Raw genomic sequence first — 25,392 nt, forward strand, 5'->3', positions numbered from 1 at the left:
TACTTTCACGGTGAGTGCATGCACGGTAAGTAATGCGTCAATGTAACACTTCAAGATATTTATTTCCTTTCACAGTGATCTTTTCTCTCCAGTAGGATGGGGCCAGCTTTGCTCAGGCATCATTCAAGGTCACCATCTTCCTGGACTGAGATACCAGTTCAGAGATGACACAAGTATGTAAATCTTGTTGGCTCTGACCACATACAGTACTGTGCAAACGTTTTAGGCAGGTGTGAAAAAATACTGTAAATGAAGAATTCTTTCAGAAATGTTAATAGTTTATTCTTATCAATTAACAAAATGGAAAGTAAATGAACAGAAGAAAAATCCAAATCCAATCAATATTTTCTGTGACCACCCTTTGCCTTCAAAACAGCATCAGTTCCTCTAGGTACATTTGCACACAGGTTTTGAAGAAACTCTGCAGGTAGGTTGTTCCAAACATCTCGGAGAACTAACCACAGATCTTCTGTGGCTGTAGGCTGCCTCAAACCCAGGCATGTACTGGCCATTGGGACTACAGGGAGTTTCCCGGTGGGCCGATGGCTCAGTGGGCCGATTTCAGTGACAGTGGACCGCTGCCTCCCTCCAGTCCTCTGTCCCCCCCCCCCGCAGTGCTCACCTCCTCTCCCTGGCTAGTTATACAGCGCGCCTGAATACAGACATGATGCTCAGGAGTCAACACTTAGAAGCTCATCATACGATCTGGAAGGGGAGGGCGGCCTCACTTTCCTGCCTAATCTTGTTCCATTGGGGGGGGGGCGCCAAACTGATTCTTTGCCCCAGGTGAAATAATGTCTAGCTTCCCCACTGATACTGCCTATAAGAGAAATAATGTAGAACGGCTAATAGCTAGTGGGGGGGGGGGGGGCTTGGGTGGCAAGCCGGCATGGGAGAGACCTGTCAAAGTGGGCCAGTCTGGGTGAAGTCCAGGGCCAAATTTTTGTCCCAGTCCAGCCCTGCTCAAACCCATCTTCATATAATCCCAGACAGACTCCATGAAGGCTCCGTGGGGACTAAACCATCACTTCCAGGACTCCTTGTTCTTCTTTATGCTGAAGATAGTTCTTAATGGCATTGGCTGTGTATCTTGTTGCTGTGCTCAGTCTTGCCGTGGTGTATGACCTATAACATGAAACCGTCCTCCTCAACCACACCTTAATAAAGGAGTTTGGCTGTTCCTCACTCAGTTTTAAGCCTTCTACACAGCCTTTTCTATTTCAGTTAAAGTAGAAATTCACCCTAAAGCCTCGTGCACACGATCTGACTTTTCAACAACAAAACCGTGGTATTTTCTTCGAAGGGTGTGTGCTCAAACTTGTCTTGCATACACACAGTCACACAAATGTTGGCCAACAATTACGAACGTACGTACTGACGTACTACGTGGTTTTTCAGCTCTTTAGCGCCACCCTTTGTGCTAATTTCGTGTTAGTAGAAGTTTGGTGAGTGTTGATTTGCGCTTTTCTTTTCGCGTTTTTCATTTCGTGCTTTTCAGTTCGTTTTTGAACGGCCGTTTGTCATCCAGACATGTTGCGGAATCAGAGGAGATAACGTGTTATTTAATATTGGCCTTGGAGTTATTGCTTTGACATTATTTTTTTGGTTGAATAATGATTTGATTTGTTATATTTTCTATATTTTTGGATGCATAGAATGTACTTTTTGGTTAAGTTCTATTGGCAGATAGCATGTCTAATTTTTTTTTTTTTTTTAATGCACAATAAAAAAAATTGTGGAGAATAATACTTGGCTATGTGTTTTACTTCAAATGACAGTTTGGGAGTAGGCAGTTACATTTAAAAAAAAATACAATGTAAAATTGACAAGGAACAAGAAACATAGTTGTATTTTGGTCTTAAAAACTACGGGATAATGGTGTTGTGGTAACTTGCACAAATAAAAAAAAAAACCATAATAATATTATTCTTGATATCACTAGAAAAAAAAAGCCTTTGAAAATTTGTTTGCAATAACTCCATCAGTATCACCAGCAAAGCAGCTTCATTATTATCCCATTAAAGAAGAAGAGAATTGTGCGCTGCATTTCGAGATTTCATAATTTGCCACGTCACGAATGTTAATTCTCCATTACAAACGCTAGTTTACAAGACCGACCGCTTCCGGCTCGTCCTTGCTTCCGAGCATGCGTGCTTGTACTGTGGACTTTTGTCCGACGGACTTGTGTACACACGATCGGAAAGTTCGACAACAGACATTTGTCCGTGAAAAATTTCCTGCTAGCCAACATTTGTTGGCGGAAATTCCAACAACAATTGTCCAATGGAGTGTACACATGGTCTGACTTTTTGCCAACAAGCTCACATCCAACATTTCCCGTCGGAAAATCTGATCGTATGTACGCGGCATAACACTAAAATCTGTAAATCTACAGGCATCCATGATCTAAGACTAACATATCTAGCCCTGTAAAGTAGAAATCACTATACATATTTAAAGCTGCTCCAGACTAGTCCCACGTTGAGCTGTCAGCGGCTGCTTTCCTGTGGAGGCGTGTGCTGAGGAGGCAGCCGAAAACCAAAGCCCCATAGTAACTCTATCGTCACTTCCTATTCATTTCCCAGCCACTGTCGGCTGTCGCCTCTGCAGAGCTGCACCATGGGAGACCGAAACGAAACGGCTTAAAAAAAGGTTTGTATATCGATTTTTTCTTTACCGGGCTAGATAGGTTAGTGTTAGATCATGGATGCCTGTAGATGTAGCGATTTTAGTGTTAGGTTGAACTTCTACTTTAACCACTTCCCGCCCGCCCTATAGCGGATTGACGTCCGGGAAGTGGTTCCGTTATCCTGACTGGGCGTCATATGACGTCCAGCAGGATAACATGCCGCCGCGCGCCCGCAGGGGCGAGCATCGTGGCGATCGGTGGAGCGGTGTGTCAGCCGGCGGAGGCTCTTTACCACGTGATCAGCCATGTCCAATCACGGCTGATCACGCTGTCAATAGGAAGAGCCGTTGATCGGCTTTTCCTCACTCGCATCTGACATACGCAAGTAGAGGAGAGCCGATCGGCGGTTTTCCTGACAGGGGGGGTCTGCGCTGATTGTTTATCAGTGCAGGCCCCCCTAAGATCACCACACTGGACCACCAGGGATCGCCACTAGGACCACCAGGGAAGGGGCAACATGTGGATGGCCAGGTATGTACCCCATGGCCATCCACATGTGCCCAATGTGCCCAATCTGTGCCAATCAGTGCCCACAAATGGGCACTGATTGGCACTATTATGTTTTAGTTATGCCCAGCAATGCCACCAATACATTTTATCAGTGCCACCAATCAGTGTCATCAGTGCCACCTGTCATTGCCCATTGGTGCCTCCTGTCAGTGCCCATCTGTGCCCATCTGTGCCCATCAGTGCCCACCTATCAGTGCCACCCATAAGTACCCATCAGTGCCACCCATAAGTACCCTTCAGTGCCACCCATATGTACCAATCAATGCCACCTACGAGTGCCCATCGGTGCCGCCTATGAGTGCCCATCGGTGCCACCTATGAGTGCCCATCAGTGCCACATTCCACTGCCACCTATCAGTGCCCATCAGTCCCACCTATCAGTGCCCATCAGTGCCGCCTATCAGTGCCCATCATCAGTGCCCATCAGTGCCACCTCATTGGTGCCCATCAGTGCCGCCGTCTCAGTGCCCGTCAGTGCAGCCATATCAGTGCCCGTCATTGAAGAAGAAAACATACTTATTTACAAAAAATTTTAACAGAAACAAAGAAAAACTTGTTATTTAAAAAAAATTTCGGTCTTTTTTTATTTGTTGCGCAAAAAATAAAAACCGCAGAGGTGATCAAATACCACCAAAAGAAAGCTCTATTTGTGGGAACAAAATGATAAAAAAATTTGTTTGGGTACAGTGTAGCATGACCGCGCAATTGTCATTCAAATTGCGACAGCGCTGAAAGCTGAAAATTGGTCTGGGCGGGAAGGTGTCTAAGTGCCTGGTATTGAAGTGGTTAATGACTGTTGTGATGGGAGTCACTCTGGGCAGGGGGCCCATGGTACCCAGCTTACCTTAGGCTACTTTCACACTGAGGTGCTTTACAGGCGTTTTTTTTTTATTCTGACAGACCTAGAAATGGAACATGTTCTAAATATTTCCGACGGAACCAATTCCTATCGGGAAAACCACTCGTCCGTATGCTGTTCTGACGGACCAAAATCGACGCATGCTCTGAAGCAAGTACGAGACGGAAGCTATTGGCTACTGGCTATTGAACTTCCTTTTTCTAGTCCCGTCGTACGTGCTGTACGTCACCTCATTCTGGACGGTCGGACTTTGGGCGGTCTTTGGTTTGACCGTGTGTAGGCAAGACCGCTTGAATGGAATTCCGTCGGAGTTCCATCGGAGAAACCTTCGGAGTTTATTCCGATGGCAAAACCGGTCATGTGTACGTGGCATAAGCCAGCCTTTCTCAACCTTTTCAACACAGAGGAACTCTTGAAATAGTTCTCTGGTCTCGGGGAACCCCTGCTAAAAATTAGAAATCTACAACTCATGATACATTAGTGTGATGGACAGTGGAAAGAATGGTCCTTACACTTGTGGTCATTGGGAAGAATTACCTCCTTACAGATAGCTAAAAAGATCAATGGTGTGAGTGGGAACTTATCTGAGAGACAGAAATTGCCCAATGCTGAAGGAACCTCTAGCATCCTCTGGAGGAACCCTAGGGTTCCACGGAACCCTGGTTGAGAATCACTGATTCTAAGCCATGACAAAGTCATTGACTGGAGATCAAATATGGCTTTTTAATTACAAAAATTAAACTTTTTTTTATCAGAGATGCAAAGATCAGTGCTGATCTGATGATATCGTAGGGTGTCATGGTGATGCTTCCTTAGGGCGCATGACCATGGTTCTATTCTTATTTGTACATGCATAGTATGTTCTCAATCTTTCAGGTTGAATGACGCTGGGCATCAAAGAAGTACTGATGTGAAAAACTTTGGATTGCCGCCTGATCTGCTTTTTTATTTTTTTTAAGCTGGCTGGTGCCCTTATTATTTAAAGAAATGGTCAGGAGTTAGGCTTTAAAAACATTACTAATTAAATATCAGGCTTAAAAATTGGCATTTATTACATATCATGGAGCCACAAAATGGCTTTCTCGCCCATATATGCCTGACAGGTACTCTTCATCACTGAAGCTTCTGCCTTAACCTGCAAGAAGGTCAACCCATAGCATATATTTAATTAGAATCTGTTGTACGTTTCTTTTTTCCATCTAAATTAAATGTCATGGCTATTTCAGTGCAGACTGATCGCGTCTCAGCACCTCTATTGTGGCATTAAAGGGGCTAAGTGAATGTAATATTGACAGGCTCTGGAGAGATAACCTTCCCCGGAACGGGTCACTGAGATTGTTTTGTGAAAGGGGGAAGGTCATCTCCCAGAATGTGGTCAATTGTAAATGTAGCGCGTGTGTAATAAGAGATATTGTGCTCAGAAAGAAAAATAGTTCTATTTCCTTGCTGTGGGCACCATCCTAAGAATATGTTGTGTGGCTAAGCCGGCTCTGCATGCCATAAGGTCACTGCACAACCTGTATTAGTAGCACAAACCAGGCTGCAAATAACACGTGCTGCAGCTTAGTGAATTCAGCTATTGTTTTAAGAGGCAAAATAATGATCAACAAGAAAATATGTTTTTTTAAAAGGCAGCTCTGGTTAAAATAAATAAATAGCCCAGCACTGGCTAAATTTAAAAAAAATCTGAAAGGCAGCTCCCACTGCAACCCACACCTTCCCTCCAGTGTCAAACCCTGTTGGCTAACCACTTTGAATGTAACATGTGGACAAAAGGAGGAGCTCTGGCTAAAAACATGAAGTCAACATCACATTGTTGACCAATTCGTCTTCAATAGAAAGGATACCTCCACAACTGAAAGGCTCAAAGTGTAAAATTTTACACTTTGAAGTCAAATGTAGCCCGTCTTTCTGGTTGAGTGAGGTTCAGCTCCATTTAACCCACTTTCTGGGAGCCCAGGGTTTCAAGAACACACCCCTTGGGGGTGCTCCATCCTGCTTACCTGGATCCAATACTGCAGAGAATCATAACCATCTGTCCCCCATGGACTGGACAGAAGACCCCAGGAAAAAAGATGGGAGTCTGTACTCATAAAAAATAAAGGTGGTTGGAGGGGATACAAAACAAGGTGCCCCAAAAACTGGGGTGGGTAATGTCCAACCTGGAGTTGGGCTTTAAATGCATTTCATGCAATAACAAAAAAAAGGAGGAAATTGATTTCCCTTCTACACAAAATTTATGTCTCTGAACTGAACATTTTTAGGAGAACATTATTACGAGATTAAAAAAATTAAGTAAAGCAACATAAGCAATTCATATTGCACTGCAACAGCACATTACATCACCCAGCAACAGACATGATACCTTATTATGCCATTACAGCAAATTATATCATTAGTCACAAGTGCCACTTTAATAGTAAATTACATCTCACCACAGCAGTACATTATATCACAGAGCAATAGCACATCATAGTGTATCATGACATTACAGTAATTGATGCCTGTGAAGGTTCTCATTTATCCACATCATGGTATAGCTAATAGTAGTAAGTCACATTCAAATGAACTTGTTCTGTAGTGCTGAAAACATTTCCTTAAAGTGGTTCTAAAGGTTGAAGGTTCTTTATCTTCAGGTAAAAAAAAACCTGTGTGCAGCTACCCCCCACCCCCCTTATACTTACCTGTGCCGGTGATGTGCACAAGAGCAGTGGCTCTCCCAGCTCTCTCCCTCCTCATTGGCTCAGAGACAGCCAGCAGGAGCCATTGGCTCCTGCTGCTGTCAATCACAGCCAGTGAGGAGGGAGCGGGGCTTAGCTGTGCTCTGTGTGTCAATAGCAGGTTTGAGAGCAAGCATGCACAAGTGCCCCCATAGCAAGGGACTTGCTATGGGGGCACTTGGTAGAGGGGAGGAGCAGCAGCACCGGCAATGGACCCAAGAAAGAGGATCGGGGCTGCCCTGTGCAAAACTAGTACACAAAGCAGGTAAGTATAACATGTTTGTTATTTAAAGAAAAGAAAAGGGGATAATATTTTGAGACAGCTGTTCACAAGAGGTGTATGAGGCCATCTATGTCAAACTGGAAGAACCATATCTGAACAGAGGTATGGGCCTTCAACACATTGGGGTTTATTTACTAAAGGGAAATCCACTTTGCACTACAAGTGCACTTGGAAGTGCAGTCGCTGTAAATCCGAGGGGGACATGCAAGGAAAATAAAAAACAGCATTTTTGCTTGCACATGATTGGATGATAAAATCAGCAGAGCTTCCCCTTATTTTAGATCTTCCCCTCAGATCTAAAGCGACTGTACTTCCAAGTGCTCTTGTAGTGCAAAGTGGATTTGCCTTTAGTAAATCAAACCCAATGTGTCTTCTGCATATATAAAGCATCAGCATCTAACTTCAACTTGTTCAATGCTTGTTTCTATGCAAAGTTGCACCAGATTTTGCACTCTCCAGCTTTAGTAAATCAACCCCTTTGTGTATTAATACTGCTTGGACCTTAAAGAAGGGGAAATACCCTGAAAGCTTGTCCTGAAAAATTGTATGTTAGCGCAAATATAAAAAGTATCACGGACAGTACTCAATTGTTTCTGACACTTTATACATAAACTCAAACAGTGTATACACTAACTCAAAGGATTAACACCTTTGCAGACTATAAATTTAATTAACGCTACTGATAGAGTATGATAATGTACCGTCGTCCTATAAATTTTGGAAAAACAAAAGGCGGAGGGTCTAGGGCAACTGTGGACTCTCGTGGTACAGTAAGGACCTTTGCAGACTAGCTGACGCCAAGTTTCACACTTTCCATCCTGAGCTTGGACAATCAACATCCACCTTGACACATTCCATGGTGATTGGATAAGGGCAACTGCTACCTCTGTGGATATAAATGCTGGGGTATCTTCCTGACTCTCATTAGAACTGAAGGATTGGCTTGGATAAGCTACAAAAACTCTAAATAAAAAGGGATAATCTTTTTAGGACGTGACAGCTGGTTCACAAGAGGTGTATGAGGCCATCTAAGTCAAACTGGAAGAACCATATCTGAACAGAGGTATGGGCCTTCAACACAATCTGTCTTCGGCATATATTGCCATTTTAACATCTCCACCCCAGTCTGCGTGGAGGTGTGAAGTTGCTGCTCTTTTTCTTTTTTGTCGCATTCAATTGTCTTAGGATTCCTTACATTACTATTAAAATATTCTTTGAGCCCTAGTCTCCGGATGAGTTCCTCCATCTCTGAGAATACCTGTAAATTATCCAGTTCGGTAGTTGGGCAGAATGTGAGGCCTTTGGAGAGAACTGTTATTCCTGGTTCAGAAAGTTTATGATCTGAAAAATTGAAGACTCCAAGTTCCTCCGTTATACATCCACATTTTCCGTCAGGTTGGCATTTACACCAGGGATACCCTGGAATTCACTAACTATCCTAGGTTAACCCCGGAAGGATTTGCCCCCCTAATGACCAGGCCATTTTTTGCGATACGGCACTGCGTTATTTTAACTGACAATTGTGCGGTCGTGCGACGCTGTACCCAGATAAAATTTATGTTATTTTTTTCCCACAAATAGAGCTTTCTTTTAGTGGCATTTGATCACCTCTGCAGTTTTAAATCATTGCGCTTTAACCACTTGCTTACTGGGCACTTAAACCCCCCTCCTGTCCAGACCAATTTTCAGCTTTTAGCGCTGTCGCACTTTGGATGACAATTACGCGGTCATACAACACTGTACCCAAATGACATTTTTATCATTTTTTTCCCTACAAATAGAGCTTTCTTTTGATGGTATTTGATCACCTCTGAGGTTTTTAGTTTTTGTAAAAAAAAAAATTAAAAAGACAGAATTTAAAAAAAAAAAATTTTTTTTTTATATTTTGTTATAAAATTTTGCAAACAGGTAATTTTTCTCCTTCGTTGATGTACGCTGATGAGGCGGCACTGATAGGCACTGATGTGTGGCGGTGATGGGCACTGATGGGTGGCGGTGATGGGCACTGATGGGTGGCGGTGATTGGGCACTGATTGGGCACTGATTGATGGTAGCACTGCTAGGTGGCACTGATTGGCACCACTGGAGGGCATTGATAGGTGGCACTTGTGGGCATTGATAGGTGGCACTTGTGGGCATTGACAGGTGGCACTTGTGGGCACTGTGGGCACAGGCAGGTGGCAATAATAGATGGCACCTGTTGGCACAGATGAGGCATATGTGCCTCCTTTCTCTTCGGGACCGATGTCCCTTTGACATAAGCCGGTGATCGGCTTGTTTTTCCTCGAGAAAACGAAACCGATCACCGAGGTTTTGTTTATATCATGTGATCAGCTGTCATTGGCTGACAGTTGATCACATGGTAAGGGGCCGGGACCGGCCCCTTACTCGGATCTGTGATCACCCGAGTCTCCGTGACTCGGTGATCACAGCGCACACACCGCGCGCCCTGCAGGGTGCGCGCGGTGCGTGTGCACAGGGGAGGACGTCCCATGACGGCCTCCCGGAAATTGAGGTCCGCGCTGTAGCCATCATTCAGCTATGGCCCGGACCTCAAGTGGTTAAACAAAAAAAGACCAACAATTTTGAAAAAAACTATATTTTTAACTTTTTTTCTATAATACATATCCCCAAAAAGAGGTAAAAAAAACCCCACATTTCTTCATAAATTTAGGACGATATATATGCTTCAACGTATTTTTGGTAAAAAAAAAAAAAAAAATCGCAATAAGCGTATACTGATTGGTTTGGGGTTGATTTACTAAAACTGAAGAAAGCTTGTCCTGAAAAATTGTGTGTTAGGGCAAATGAAAAAAAAATATCACGGACAGGACTCAACTTTATAAATAAACTCAAAGGATTATACCGCAACTCAAAGGATTATCACCTTTGCAGACTAGCTGACGTCACGTTTCACACGTCCCATCCTGTTTCCAACCAACATCTGCCTTGACACATTCCATGGTGATTGGATAAGGGCGACATAAACGCTGGGGTATCTTCCTGACTCTCATTGAAGGAGTGGCTTGGATAAGCTACAAAAACTCTTTAACAACTTGACCTCCAAAAGATTTACCCCCCTTCATGACCAGGCGATTTGTTGCGATACGACACTACATTACTTTAACTGACAATTGCGCGGTTGTGCAACGCTGTACCCAAATAAAATTTATGTCCTTTTTCCCCACAAATAGATTTTTTTGGTGGTATTTGATCACCGATGGCGTATTTTTTTGCGCTATAAACAAAAAAAAGACCGATGTATCCAATAAAAAATTGAAAAAAAATGAATTTCTTCATAAATTTAGGCTGATATGTATTCTTCTACATATCTTTGGTTAAAAAAGTCCCAATACACGTATATTGATTGGTTTGAGCAAACGTTATAGCGTCTACAAACTATGGCTTATATATATATATAATTTTTTTTATTATTATGTGTGAGGTGCTTTTACTTGTGGAAGAGATGGAATTTATTACTTGCTTTGCAGGGACACAAACTCCATCCCTTTCCTTCTGTCAGAACGGCGATCTGCCTTGTTTACCTAGGCAGATCGCAGTTCTGTCTCTCTGCCAGACGACCGGGGGGGGGTGCCAACGAACATTGAGTGCCTGGCAGGCTAACCCCTGCCCATCGGCTTCCTCTGTGTGTATACACGAGATCCAGCGCACAGCTGCCGCCTTGTAGCAGTAAAACTGCTACAGGGCGGTCGGCAAGCGGTTAAAGTGGAACTTTACCCCTAACAACTTATAGCAAGGAACATACATTCCACATTAGTAATTGTGCTACCAAAATTAGTGTGTGCTGTAAATTGCCTCCAGCGTTGTTTCTGTTTCTTCTTGCTGGAGGCTGCCATTATGCTTTAGCCCAGAGCCCCTGAGCAGCAGTAAATATTTAGGCTGTCAGCAGATCGGCCTCAACAAATTCAGTGCTGTGCCTGAAATTAGAGAGCAACTGAGCATGTGCAGAGCAGGGTGAGACAGTGTATCACTGGATTTTAAACAGTATAGACACTTATTTTTAATACATAGCTATACGGGCAAAAGAGGACCAGCCTGAAGTGACTTAGCAGGACTTCATTTTCTGACTAAAGTTCCACTTTAACATCATAGAGCAATTCCAGTTGAATGTGACCAACTACTACTAGCTATACAGTAGTTGATAATAGTATAATAGTATATATATATATATATATATATATATATATATATATATATATATATATATATATATATTTATATAATATATAAGTACATATTGCAATGTAAAAGCAAATTATATCAACCAGTAACATAAAATTATATCACGCCATAACAACTTTTTATATCACCAGAAAAAAAAAATCACACTGAAATAGCAAATTGTATCAATCACCAACAGAACATTATTTATATTACAACATCACATTACAGTAAATCACCAGAAAATTGCAAGTGCTGTTTGGCAGCAGACAGGCTCAGTTCAGACCAAACTTAAAATGAAATAGGGGTCTCAATGCAAATTATAAGAGGAATATCAAATAGCACTGGGGGGCTTCAGTCCAAAAGTATATGGAGACTACCAAGCCAAAAAAAAAAAAGGCACTTTCGTGATTGTTTGCACCCCCAGTTATACTATAGACAGTTTATTATTATATATTATGTGGTCATTTCTAATATGTCTTTAAGATGGATCACCTCCTTTTTATTCTTGTGGCACAAGAAAGCTTTGTCCTGATAAAGCTGATACTCGTAGACGAAACGCGTAGACTTGCAGAGCTGATTTATGTGCATTACGTCTGTGATTTTTGATACCCCTGTAGGAGGGTTATTAGTTACTAGTTTTACATTTTGTATATATAAAAAAATTGTTTTTTAATTTTAATGTACAGTATATCAATATATATATATATTTTATTTATTTTTATTTTTATTTTTATTTTTTATTTTTATTTTTATTTTTATTTTTATTTTATTTTTTTATTTTTATTTTTATTTTTATTTTATTTTTATTTTTATTTTAATTTCCCAGTTTAGTTTAATCTATATTGTTTATTTCCATATTTAGTATTTTTTAAAAAATTTTTGGAAGTAGCAAGGATTTGCTGTTCCATATTACACATTGTGCGGCAATCAGCCACGGAATAAGAATAAAAATATGTATAAGATGTTCATAATGCCAAAGCATCTAAGGGCCAATAAGGGCCATTAACTTACTAATATGTGAAAGCCTCTCCAGCAGATATAGATGGGTTGGTTTAAAAAATTTTAGCATATTAATGGGCAAATCGGAACAAGAACGAATAATGGTAGAGTGGGGGAAACGGCGTGTACACTGGATAACCACGAAATGGGCTAATCGCCCATAGTTAAAATGGCGCCAAGAGGGAGGAAGTCCCAATAGAATAGAACTAAGGGAATACCCACATCCAAGATGGCGGCAGAGTCATTTCCGCCCGTGCTCAACATAAATAGAACGAGAACCAATCAAACGGCAGCTTCCTGATGACGCACATTGGAATGCGAAACGCGTAGAGGCTGCTGGGAGATTTTTTGCACCCACGTGACCGGGAACGAGCGTGATTGGTGAGGACGCGAACGAACACAAGGGGGGAACGCAAGCGGCACACGGAGACAGCACAGCATACACCAGGCGAACCGGGCTGCAGCGCCCACCCTGTCCCTAACTGCTGGAAAAGCTCTGTGCCGGCATAATGGCACTTGGAAATGTGAGTGCATAGTTTTTTTTTGTTTTTTTTTGTGTTTTATGAAATAAAGGTTTTAAACGTTATTGTGCGATGATCGTTTTCATCCATTTTTATGAGGAACACTAAGGTCCTAGTATAGCTATTGGAGAAGTTCCCTTTGAGTGGAGTGGTTATCCCTATGAATGAACCAAAGGTGCAGTTTTAAAGAAATATCTGGTGAGTGGCCAATCTCACAGGTGGTGGTGAAGCACTAAAGTCACTTTAAATTGATTAAACACAAGAGCACGCCGATCACGGCAAACTAACGGAAGATTTGCAAGCATATATGAAGGGACTTTATTATCATGTGATACATGTCACCGGACTTTTATATGATTTACACAATTTGCATATGATTGTTGTTTAATGTGATATATTTAAATAGGTGGATGGTGAATAAGATTATGTTTAATAGATAGGAAATACATAGATAGGAAAGAGAGTATAAATGAGAGCAGCGCATCCACACACATAGCACTTTTAGTATATCAATAGGTTTTTAGTATTTTTATAGCACTGGTAAGCAGTGGCGGGACAAGGTCATCTAAAACCAGGGAAAACATGCCAAACTGTGCCCCCCCCCAAGGTCTATCAGCATTAGGTGTCAGTAAAAATCCCCCTACAAAAACACTGAGCACTAATGTGTAAGCTTACCCCTAAGCATAAATCCCCCCTCCTTCTAGTAAAAATCCACCTCCCTGCTGAAATCCTCCCTTTCAGCACAAATTGTGCCCCATCCCCCCAAATGCCCCCCTCCACACATAAAAATCACTCCTGCTACAAATCCTCTACCACTAAAAATTCCCATCCTAGTACACATCTTCCCCCCCCCCCACTTAAAATCCCCCCCGCACAAATTCCCCCAAAATCCCCCCTTCTAGCATGAATCTTCTTCCTCCCAACCCAAATCCCCCTAAGGGCCCTTTCACACTGGGGCGGGGGTGGCATTGTAAGCGGCGCTTTACCGTCGGTATTTGGTTTTACCCCCCCGCTAGCGGTTGAGAAAGGGTTAAAAACCACCGCAAAGCGCCTCTGCAGAGGAGCTTTGCCGGCGGTATAGCCGCGCTGTCCCACTGATTTCAATGGACAGGAGCGGTGAAGGAGCGGTATACACTCCGCTCCTTCACCGCTTCGAAGATGCTGCTAGCAGGACTTTTTTACCCGTCCTGCTAGCGCACCGCTCCAGTGTCGGTTTGCAAGGGCTATTATTAGGGCAATAGCGCCTGCAAACCGCCCCAGTGTGAAAGGGCCCTAGGTTACCATTCTTAGCACTTCCCCTCAAATTTCCCCAACTAGAACAACAAATCCCTCCTTCCAAGACAAATCCCCTCCCCCTAATGTCCTTGTGGTGCCCCTCCACCTCACATGATACCACAGCACCCAGGGCAGCTGCCCCTCCTGACCACCCGCTGTCCCGCCCCTGCTGGTAAGGCATATTTAAAGTCTCTTTACTCTTTTGGCTTGCTGTGCTTGGTTCACACCTACCTGAACAGGTGACACAGCTTATTCCTTCCGCACTTAAGTTGTTTTTCAGGTCCAGCAGTAACTGAATATTCGTGTCCGGTCTGAAGAGCACCGGAGCCCGGCTGGCCGGACGAAGACGTGCCGCAAATGATACAGAAAGGATGAGGACCAGCACAAAAAAACCTGAAAGAAATGGGATGCAGATAGAAGGCTTATTGGATAACGTGTGCAGAGGGAGATCACCCACAGCAACCAAACACTTCACTTCTCTAGACTAAAAGTGTTCAACCAAAGCTGTTACTTCAATATTTAGTGGATGCTAGATAATCAGGAAAACTATGGGGACTGCCGCTGCAATTACACAAAACAAGTACAAGGACAGGATCAATTATAAATGGGATTTTTCCCATTTTAATGAAAAAAAAAAAAAAAAAAAAAAAATATATATATATATATATATATATATATATATATATATATATATATATATATATATATATATATATATATATATATATATATATATACACACACACATCGATAAGCCATAACATTAAGCCCACCCACCTAATATTATGACCTCCTTTTGCTAAAACAACCCTATCCCATTGGACATCAATGTAACATCCACATGAATGGCAGGACCCAAGGTTTTCCAGCAGAACATTGCCCAAAGTATCACACTGCCTCTGTTGGCTGCCTTCTTATACCGCATTCTGGTGCCATCTCTTCCCCAGGTAAGTGATGCACACCCACCTGGCCATCCACATGATGTAAAAGAAAACGTGATTCATCAGACCGGGCCACCTTATTCCATTGCTCTGTAGTCCAGTTCTGACATTCATGTGACCATTGTAGAAGCTTTTGGCTGTGGACATGGGTCACCATGGGCTTCACAGCCCCATACACAACAAACTGCGATGCCCATTTTTTTTCTGCTCTCACCACATCAACTTCATGGACAACATGTTCACTTGCTGCCTAATATATCCCATCAATTTTCAGATGCCATAGTAATGAGACATTCCCTTTACCTGTCAGTGGTCATAATGTTATGACTGATATATACTGTATATATATATATATATATATATATATATATATATATATACACACACACACACACACAGTATCTCACAAAAGTGAGTACAGTACAGTGGAGTTTTGCCTCGCCTGCCAGCAGTTCTGTTTTTGGTGCTGTGAGACATTCTGGGTGGGTGCTGTTCGGAGGCAGTTTGGTTGGGATTTTGAGTGCAGCATTGTGTCGTTCACCACACGGGTGAAATGTGTGCTGTATGGGGGTTGCATTGTGTGAGGGGGGGGGGGGGGGGGGGCGGGGTACACCTTCGCCTGTGTGGACAAGGATCCTTGCACTGGCCTTGGCCTCATACAGTATCTCACAAAAGTGAGTACAACCCTCACATTTTTGTAAATATTTTATTCTATCTTTTCATGTGACAACACTGAAGAAATGACACTTTGCTACAATGTAAAGTAGTGAGTGTACAGCTTGTATAACAGGTAAATTTGCTGTCCCCTCAAAATAACTCAACACACAGCCATTAATGTCTAAACCGCTGGCAACAAAAGTGAGTACACCCCTAAGTGAAAATGTCCAAATTGAGCACAATTAGCCATTTTCCCTCCCTGTTGTCATGTGACTCATTAGCGTTACAAGGTCTCAGGTGTGAATTCGGAGCAGGTGTGTAAAATTTGGTGTTATCGCTCTCCCTCTCTCATACTGGTCACTGGAAGTTCAACATGGCACCTCATGGCAAGGAACTCTCTGAGGATCTAAAAAAAAAAGAATTGTTGCTCTACATAAAGATGGCCTAGGCTATAAGAAGATTGTCAAGACCCTAAAACTGAGCTGTAGCATGGTGGCCAAGACCATACAGCGGTTTAACAGGACAGGTTCCACTCAGAACAGGCCTCGCCATGGTCGACCAAAGAAGTTGAGTGCACTTGCTCAGCATCATATCCAGAGGTTGTCTTTGGGAAATAGACATATGAGTGCTGCCAGCATTGCTGCAGAGGTTGAAGGGGTGGGGGGTCAGCCTGTCAGTGCTCAGATTGGTCTGCATGGCTGTCATCCCAGAAGGAAGCCTCTTCTAAAGATGATGCACAAGGGCGCCCGCAAACAGTTTGCTGAAGACAAGCAGACTAAGGACATGGATTACTGAACCATGTCCTGTGGTCTGATGAAACCAATATAAACTTATTTGGTTCAGATGGTGTCAAGCGTGTGTGGCGGCAACCAGGTGAGGAGTACAAAGACAAGTGTGTATTGTCTACAGTCAAGCATGGTGGTGGGAGTGTCATGGTCTGGGGCTGCATGAGTGCTGCCGGCACTGGGGAGCTACAGTTCATTGAGGGAACTATGAATACCAACATGTACTGTGACATACTGAAGCAGAGCATGATCCCCTCCCTTCGGAGACTGGTCCGCAGGGCAGTATTCCAACATAACGACTCCAAACACAACATCAAGACGACCACTGCCTTGCTAAAGAAGCTGAAGGTAAAGGTGATGGACTGGCCAAGCATGTCTCCAGACCTAAACCCTATTGAGCATCTGTGGGGCATCCTCAAACGGAAGGTAGAGGAGCGCAAGGTCCCCAACATCCACCAGCTCTGTGATGTCGTCATGGAGGAGTGGAAGAGAACTCCAGTGGCAACCTGTGAAGCTCTGGTGAACTCCATGCCCAAGAGGGTTAAGGCAGTGCTGGAAAATAATGGTGACCATACAAAATATTTACACTTTGGGCCCAATTTGGACATTTTCGCTTAGGGGTGTACTCACTTTTGTTGCCAGTCAGTTATTTTGCGAGGACAGCAAATTTAAACTGTTATACAAGCTGTATACTCACTACTTTACATTGTAGCAAAGTGTCATTTCTTCAGTGTTGTCACATGAAAAGGTATAATAAAATATATACAAAAATGTGAAGGGTGTACTCACTTTTGTGAGATACTATATATATATATATATATATATATATATATATATATATATATATACAATTTAAGCTGTAAAACACAAGTTACTAGACTAGGGATTGTTTTATATTTCAATATTTTTATTGGAAAAGAAAAAAAATCTGGTAGTATCAGAAGCATCATTGGAACAAAGCCAATTCTCAGGTTGTCAACACAGTAAAACAAAGGCATGAAAGGTCTGACCACAAAAGATAACTGTCATCCAACATTACATGAAAGAAGAAGCATGTTTTAAGCAAAAAATAATAGTCTCAGGTTAACCTCCAAGGGTTGAATCTACTATCCATCATCATCAAAAAAAAAAAAAAATGTAATCCTGAGTAATAATGGAATTGAACAATCACTTCTCATCGGAAGTCAGGAATACAACTATGTATGATGGATGATGGAGAGCAGGAACAAGGGCATGGTTTAGGGAAAAGATGGAGGAAGGGGAGGGGGAGAGGGGAAGTAAATAGGTAAAGAGCCACGTGGAAATCGTGGCATTAACTAGGGATTGTGTTAATTATTATGTGCCTTCAAATGCCCATTGCAATCAGTGAAGCCTACAGCCGGTTAGCATCTCAAAGCAGGCACTATAGCTGTTTAGGTGTCTGCTGGGACCAATAAAAAAAATTTACTGTCATGGACAAGGGTCCATATCCAATGAGTGAAGGACAGCCTGGGGGATTTCAGAAGCCTACCCGAGAGTCGTGATGCAGCAGCAAGTGCTGGAGGCAGAGCATACCAGGCCAGGCAACTGTGGAACATTACAGACACTCTGTGGTAACACAAGTGTCACAGATGTGCATTGGGAGTACTAGGAGTCAGTAGATGACACAGGATATTCTGATATGTCCTGGAGTCACTGGGTGCACTGGGGTCACAAGATGACATGGGATGCCCTGAAGTGTGCTGGAGTCATGGGGCACACAGGACACTCTGGGATCACAAAATGACACAGGATGACCTGGGGTGTACTAGAGTCATGGGGTGCACAGGAGTCAATAGATTACACTGGAGAACCCAGGAGGTGACTCAGAGTCACTAGATAACATTGGGGTGCACAGGAGGTCACTTAGGGTCACTAGATGACACTGGGGTGCACAAGACGTCATTTGGAGTCACTAGATGACACTGGGGTGCACAGGAGGTCACATGCTTTATTTTGTTAGGAAATCACTTTGAAAACCACCCCCTAGCATTTCTAGCCATTGCAATCTTGAGTAACTTAGAAGAGTAATGACAGAAAAAAGACCAAGTGGTCCATCGAATCTGCACCATTTTTTTAATATGTTTTTTTTTTTTTTGCTTAATTTACTTTTTTGTCTCAGTATAGATTTACGTTTGTCCCAAGCATGTTTGAACCCACCTGCTCTTGCTGCCCAGCCTGCAGGCAGCGCAGGTGGGTGTGCTTAGCTTAGAAAGCCCCTCCAGATGAAAGGAAAAATGCCCATGAAGACTCCTGAGATGTAGGACATCTTTTTGGCCTAGGCTAGAAACCAGGAAGCAACTAAAGTACTTTTAAAACAAGTAAATGTGATATACTTTCCTATCTAATTACTAAGGCTAGTCTCAGGAGCGTGTGCGCTTCTGCTCCATCAAAGCTGTTGGTTCCAGCATTCTGGTTTTGGTCGTGGTATTCTTCTTGTCTGTCTATCCACCTGCAAGGTGATTGATTGTGGCCAGACTCTGGGTGGAGACCAAACATGATTTAAGCCAGCCAAGCCTGCAGTCTCATGCTTGTGATAGCTTGTGTAATACCTGATCAAGCTACCTGTTTGTCTGCCCTGCTGTGCTAGATTGGATTTCCTCATTGACGGCCTTGGATTGAATATCAACTATTCTCTGAACACTGCCTGCCTTTGACTTCGGATTTTGACCCTGACTATTCTGAACCTTGCCAACCACAAGTACCTATTTGCTGTGCTCAAGTTTGCTCCTGCCCAGGCATGGAAGCCAGGCACTATAGCATTGTGTATTAATCCTGGGGGCAACCGAGTACCGGTAGGCCTGCATGCCTTATGGGAAGGGAGCTGCTATAGGTGAAAAACACAGAAGCCAGCTACAGTGTCTGACCACCTGCATTAGGGGTAAGTGTGACAGCTAGCAACGATAGGATTAATAATAGGTAATGTTGACTGAGAGAGTTTAGTTTCCCTTTAGTAATATAATGTACAACCAACCAATGTTCTACAGCTCAGGACAATGAAAGACCAATATGAATTGGTCACTATAATCTCACTGTATTTCTTCTCATTGAACAGCAAAAGGCAAATAGGACGGATCATCTCACCAACAGTAATATGGCGGCCCTTGACGGTGGTCCACAGGACGCAGTGGTGCAGGATGGTGTGCAGCCACCTGATGAGCTGATCTGTATGGTCAGCCTCCATCTTCTGCTCTATGTTATCTGGCAGGACAGAGACCAGGGGGACGTCACCGAACTCCAGGGCCACTGGAGAGAGCAGACAGGGAGGTGCTTTATCGGGCTCACAATTGTAAATAATAGACAGCGCTTAAATAGAAAGAAAATGTATAAACAGCCTGTCACCTCTTATTGTCCAATACAACATCACAAATATTCATTGCATGCATGTCTTGTCAAATTCTTCTATATTATATATATGTGTCTGTATAGTATGCCCATGGGCAGTGCCAATGAACATGTTTCTGTAGGGAGGGGAGATCTGGTCTGTCTGTGCATATTGATACTAGTAAGTGCTGCTGCATAACTTGATTTATTTACTCCGCATGAAGCATGCCTACTATATACATAGACATACAGGCCTACAAGGGGGACATGTAGCTGACCAGCCTTTGTGAACTTAGCTGTAATTTCTCAGGGAGCCGCCCGTCACTGTTTGAGCAGGGGCTTCATTTAAAGGTGGATTTGGAGCTGCGTTGATTTGCTTTTTTTTAAATAAGCTGTAACATAATAATTTAGTGTTAACTACCAGGGCAAGTAGCAGGACAATAAAGTGCTCAAGTTTTTGCACATACCCTATATTGGTAAAAGTATTGGGACACCTGCCTTTACATGCACATGACCTTTAATGGAATCCCAATCTTAGTCCGTAGGGTTCAATATTGAGTTGGCCCACCCTTTGCAGCTTTTTGAACTCTTCTGGGAAGGTTGTTCACAAGGTTTAGGAGTGTGTCTATGGGAATGTTTGACCATTCTTCCAGAAGCGCTTTTGTCCCAAAGGTGTTCTATTGGGTTGAGGTCAGGCCAGTCAAGTTCCTCCACCCCAAACTCGCTCATCCATGTCTTTATGGACCTTGCTTTGTGCACTGGTCCATATCATTTGGTGGAGGGGGGATTATGGTGTGGGGTTGTTTTTCAGGTGTTGGGCTTGGCCCCTTAGTTCGAGAGAAGAGAACTCCTAAGGTGTCAGCATACCAAGACATTTTGGACAATTTCATGCTCCCAACTTTGTGGGAACAGTTTGGGGATGGCCCCTTCCTGTTCCAACATGACTGCACACCAGTGCACAAAGCAAGGTCCATAAAGACATGGATGAGCAAGTTTGGGGTGGAGGAACTTCACTGGCCTGTACAGAGTCCTGACCTCAACCCGATAGAACACCTTTGGGATGAATTAGAGTGGAGACTGTGAGCCAGGCCTTCTCATCCAACATCAGTGCCTAACCTCACATGTGCGCTTCTGGAAGAATGTTCAAACATTCCCATAGACACACTCCTAAACCTTGTGGACAGCCTTCCCAGAAGAGTTGAAGCTGTTATAGCTGTAAAGGGTGGGCCAACTCAATAACCCTACAGTCATGAACCCTACAGACTAAGACTGGGATGCCATTAAAGTTCACATGTGTGTAAAGGCAGGCAGCCCAATACTTTTGACAATATAGTGTACTATATATCAGGGGTCTGCCGACCAACCTAGAAGCACGCTGAAAAGCCTGTTGAACCTGGCTGGACTGTACAATGAATACCCAGATTGAGTTGAGTGAGTGATCTGACTTTAGCACATCTGCAGAGTTCCATCAGACAGCATGATTTAATATGTCACAAATGAAGCGAGTCAACCTACCAGCATCCTCTTCCACCGTCAGCAGAGGAATGTCATCATCCAGATAGGGGACAGTGCTAGGAACATGGTGGGAACAAGCTTCACGGCCTAGTATAAGATCTTCATAGATGTTCAGACTGCTTTTCTTGAGACACTTCTCACTGCAACTGAAAACAGAGAAGAACATTATTGGAAATGTCCTCGGTAAGGCACGCCGTATTACCGAAGAGCAGTAAACAAAAGCAGCAAGACTGAAATGCATTTAAATTCCATTTCTTCGGAGCTGAAGTGGCAATCCTTCAGGCATTTCATTAGAACAACAAAGCCTGACAATAGTGGATGGACAGAGCATGAGACCAACTGGAATATATGTGACTGAGGAGCTAGATTTAACTCATAAATAGAATAGCTCATGATCAGAGATGGTCACACAAATTCAGGTAGGGCACAATGGCTCTGGAGAAGCTGCTCTCAAACACAAAATCCTATACTGGATAACCCAAAATTGTATTTTTTTTTTAATGTTGTTTTATATGTATATGTTATAATAATATAATAATAACCCAAAATTGTATTTTTTTAAATTTTATTTTATATGTATATGATATAATAATAACACTATAATAATAAATAAAAATGTTTTAATTTTTAATTTTTTTACAATTCCATTAACCACTTGCCATTCAGACCATTTCTAACACTTCACTCCTATATGAAAAAATCTACTTTTTTGCTAGAAAATTACTTAGAACCCCCAAACAATATATATATATATATATATATATATATATATATATATATATATATATATATATATACATATACACACATATATATATATATATAAACGCTGTAAACGCCTTTGCAGGTTACCAGTTTAGAGTTGCACAGGAGGTCTGGTGCTAAAATTATTGTTCTCACTCTGACATTCACAAACAATACCTCACATGTGTGGTTTGATCACCGTTTACATATGTGTGCGGAAGTAACGTATGCGTTCACATTTGTGCGCAAGCACGGTGGGACAGTGGCGCTTGAATTTTTTTTATTATTTATTTATTTATTTAATACAAAAATAATATTTTTTACACTTTTTTTTGTACTAATGCCGTGTACACACGAGCGGACTTTTCGACCGGACTGGTCCGACGGTCTATCCGACGGACTTTCGGCGGACTTTCCGTATAAAAACGGACTTGCCTACACACGATCACACCAAAGTCCGACGGATTCGTGATGACGTACGACCGGACTAGAATAAGGAAGTTGATAGCCAGTAGCCAATAGCTGCCTTAGCGTCGGTTTTTGTCCATCGAACTAGCATACAGACGAGCGGACTTTTCGACCGGACTGGAATCCGTCGGAAAGATTTGAAACATGTTCCAAATCTAAAGTCCGTCAGATTTTCGACCGAAAAAGTCCGCTGCAGGTCCGATGAAGCCCACACACGGTCGAATTGTCCGCCAGACTCTATCCGTCAGACCAGTCCGGTCGAAAAGTCCACTTGTGTGTACGCGGCATAACTTTATTGCTATCACAAGGGATGAACAACACCTTGTGATAGCATGGGACGTGACAGGTCCTCTTTATGGTCTCTCCTCTGGCCTCCCATGTAGCCAATCAATCAGACACAGATCGGTCTGATCGGCTACTTACCTGGCCGTTGGTGGCCAGGTAAACAAAGTGGCGGAACCGGAAGTGACAACGTCAGTTCCTCGCTCTCTGTACAGGGCAGCCATTACCTGGCCTCCGCGATGTAATGGAAAGCCCAGAAGAGGCGGCGGGGGGGGGGGGGGGGGCTCTTCCTCTACATGCAGAAGTGTTAATTAGCCACTTAGATCACTTCTGCCTTGTACAGGATCGCCAGCTGCAAAGATCGATACCGGGATGATGCCTGTATGTGCAGGCAGTAACCCGGTATAACCACTGAAAACAGAGAACGTCCATGTACGCCCTGCCGGCAGGAAGTGATTACCGTAATTGCTATCACATAGGGCGACAATAGCCCCCTATGTCAGCCCTCAGAATTTCCACTCGCCTGCTCGCATTAGTGGAAATAAACTGAGGGTGAGTGTGGAGCCGCATCGAAGGGGATCGATAATGGATTGGGAGTAACGTGGTTTACAAGCGTTTCGCAATACCAGCTATTATTTTTTACAAATCCTGAGAGTTGTCTCGCAAGACGAGCAGGATTCAATCCTCGGCGGTGTGTAGTACCGCATTTAGCCAGAGGTGGGGGGGGGTGCCGGTGACACTTGGAGCCGCTCGGAAACACTCAAAAAACACTCTGTTCCCGAGTTTCTCGGAGTGTTTCCCCCCACACCTCTGGCCACATGCTGTACTGCATAAAATAGCAGTGGAACGGATTATCTGAGTTTCCATTATTTCCCATGGGGAAACTCACTTTGATATACGAGTGTTTTGGATTACAAGCATTCTTCTGGAACGAATTATGCTCGTAATTCAAGGTACCAATCGAAACAAATTCTGAAAACGAATTGAATAAATTAGACGAATATAACTAAACAAATTTATGTAAATAACAAATCGAAACAAAATAAATTTTGTTCGTTCTGCACATGTCTAAACAGGACTTCCGTGTGTATTCACTGGATGGGGAGATCCGAGAATGGAGGTTTGCTGGTCTTCTTCTGCTCCATCGGTCAGCACCTGCCATGCAGGTCCTGGATCCACAGGTGGAAATCAGAATCCAGGATTTATAAGGGGGACAGTCAGTCGGGGGGGAGCTTTAACTTCTGCGGGATGTGAAAGTGATCGTGCGGCAGACCGGCACATAAGTGCCCATCATCCATACTACAAACCAGCTGCTATAGAGCGTGTTTAAAATCCCTGTCTACCAGCTGCCATTGGTAGACAAGTGGCTAAATTAAATTATTTAGAGTTATTATGTTTTTCTTATAGTTATTTTTATGTTTATTAAACCTCAATAGAGTTCTTCAGCCTAAATAAAATCTATTCACATTCTTATATTGTCTGGTGTTTATTTATTCATTATTGTATTCTACTATGGGGTAGTCCCATGTACTTGAGTCAAAAGACAAGAAATAGAGGCACATACAGTACTGTGCAAAGGTTTTGGGACGGTGTGAAGAAATGCTGTAACGTAAGAATGTTTTCAAAAATATATATTTTATTTTGTTTATTTTTATCAATTTACAAAATGGAAAGTAAATGAACAGAAGAGAAATCCAAATCAAATCAATATTTGGGGTGACCACCCTTTGCCTTCAAACCAACATCAGTTCTTCTAGGTAGACTTGCACACAGTTCTTGAAGGAACTCGGCAGGTAGGTTGTTCCAAAAATCTTGGAGAACTAACCACAGATCTTCTGTGGATATTGGCTGCCTCAAATCCTTCTGTCTCTTCATGTAATCCTGGACAGACTCCATGATGATGAGATCAGGGCTCTGTGGGGGCCAAACCATCACTTCCAGGACTCTTTGTTCTTCTTTACCATGAAAATAGTTCTTAATGATACCAATCACACAACTCTGTGAGGGTATGGCATGATGGATAAGTATCTGCTTGTATTTCTCAGCTTTGAGGACACCATTGATCAGGACCAAATCTCCAACTTCTTTTTGCAGAAATGCATCCCCAAACTTGCAAGGAACCTCCACCATCTTTCACTGTTGCCTGCAGACATTCATTATTGTACTGCTCTTCAGCCCTTCACCAACAAACTGCCTCCTGCTACAGCCCATAATTTCACATTTTAAGGCTGGGTTCACACTGTCTTCAGATGCAGCTAACAGCAGGGGTCCGGGGCCTTGCACACAGTTCTTGAAGGAACTCGGCAGGCAGGTTGTTCCAAACATCTTGGAGAACTAACCACATGGTATGGCATAAGGATAAGTACAGTATCTGCCTGTATTTTCCTATGTATTTACCAATGTTAGCAGCATGAGGATTACAAATAATCAATGTTGATTGGGAATGTAATGCTCTACTTTAACCGCTTGCCGACCAGCCACCGTCATTTTTCTGCAGCAGGTTGGCACGTCCCCGCAAACTGTCGTAGCTGTACGTCGGACCTTTAATCGGGGATAGCGCGCGCCCGCTGCACTGTGGGGTACCCGATGCACGTGGCCGGTGGTCGCAATGGCCACG

General features: G+C 43.0%; 1 protein-coding gene across 2 annotated transcripts in view; it reads right to left on the reverse strand.

Annotated features, from left to right (window-relative positions):
* The window catches only part of DISP3 (dispatched RND transporter family member 3), a 231,380-nt gene that overhangs the window by 78,411 nt on the left and 127,577 nt on the right, over positions 1–25,392 (reverse strand). Inside the window, exons 8-10 of one of the 2 annotated variants that reach the window (XM_073603437.1) lie at positions 21,282–21,427; positions 19,527–19,688; positions 14,273–14,434 (exon numbers count right to left, since the gene is read on the reverse strand). In XM_073603437.1, the coding sequence (XP_073459538.1) occupies positions 14,273–14,434; positions 19,527–19,688; positions 21,282–21,427 (470 nt within the window). Of the gene's footprint in view, positions 1–14,272; positions 14,435–19,526; positions 19,749–21,281; positions 21,428–25,392 lie in introns of both variants that reach the window. The other variant, XM_073603436.1, reaches the window with a different exon arrangement.

This window comes from Aquarana catesbeiana, linkage group LG10 (genome assembly GCF_042186555.1).
Source record: "Aquarana catesbeiana isolate 2022-GZ linkage group LG10, ASM4218655v1, whole genome shotgun sequence".
Taxonomy (NCBI): Eukaryota; Metazoa; Chordata; class Amphibia; order Anura; family Ranidae; genus Aquarana; species Aquarana catesbeiana.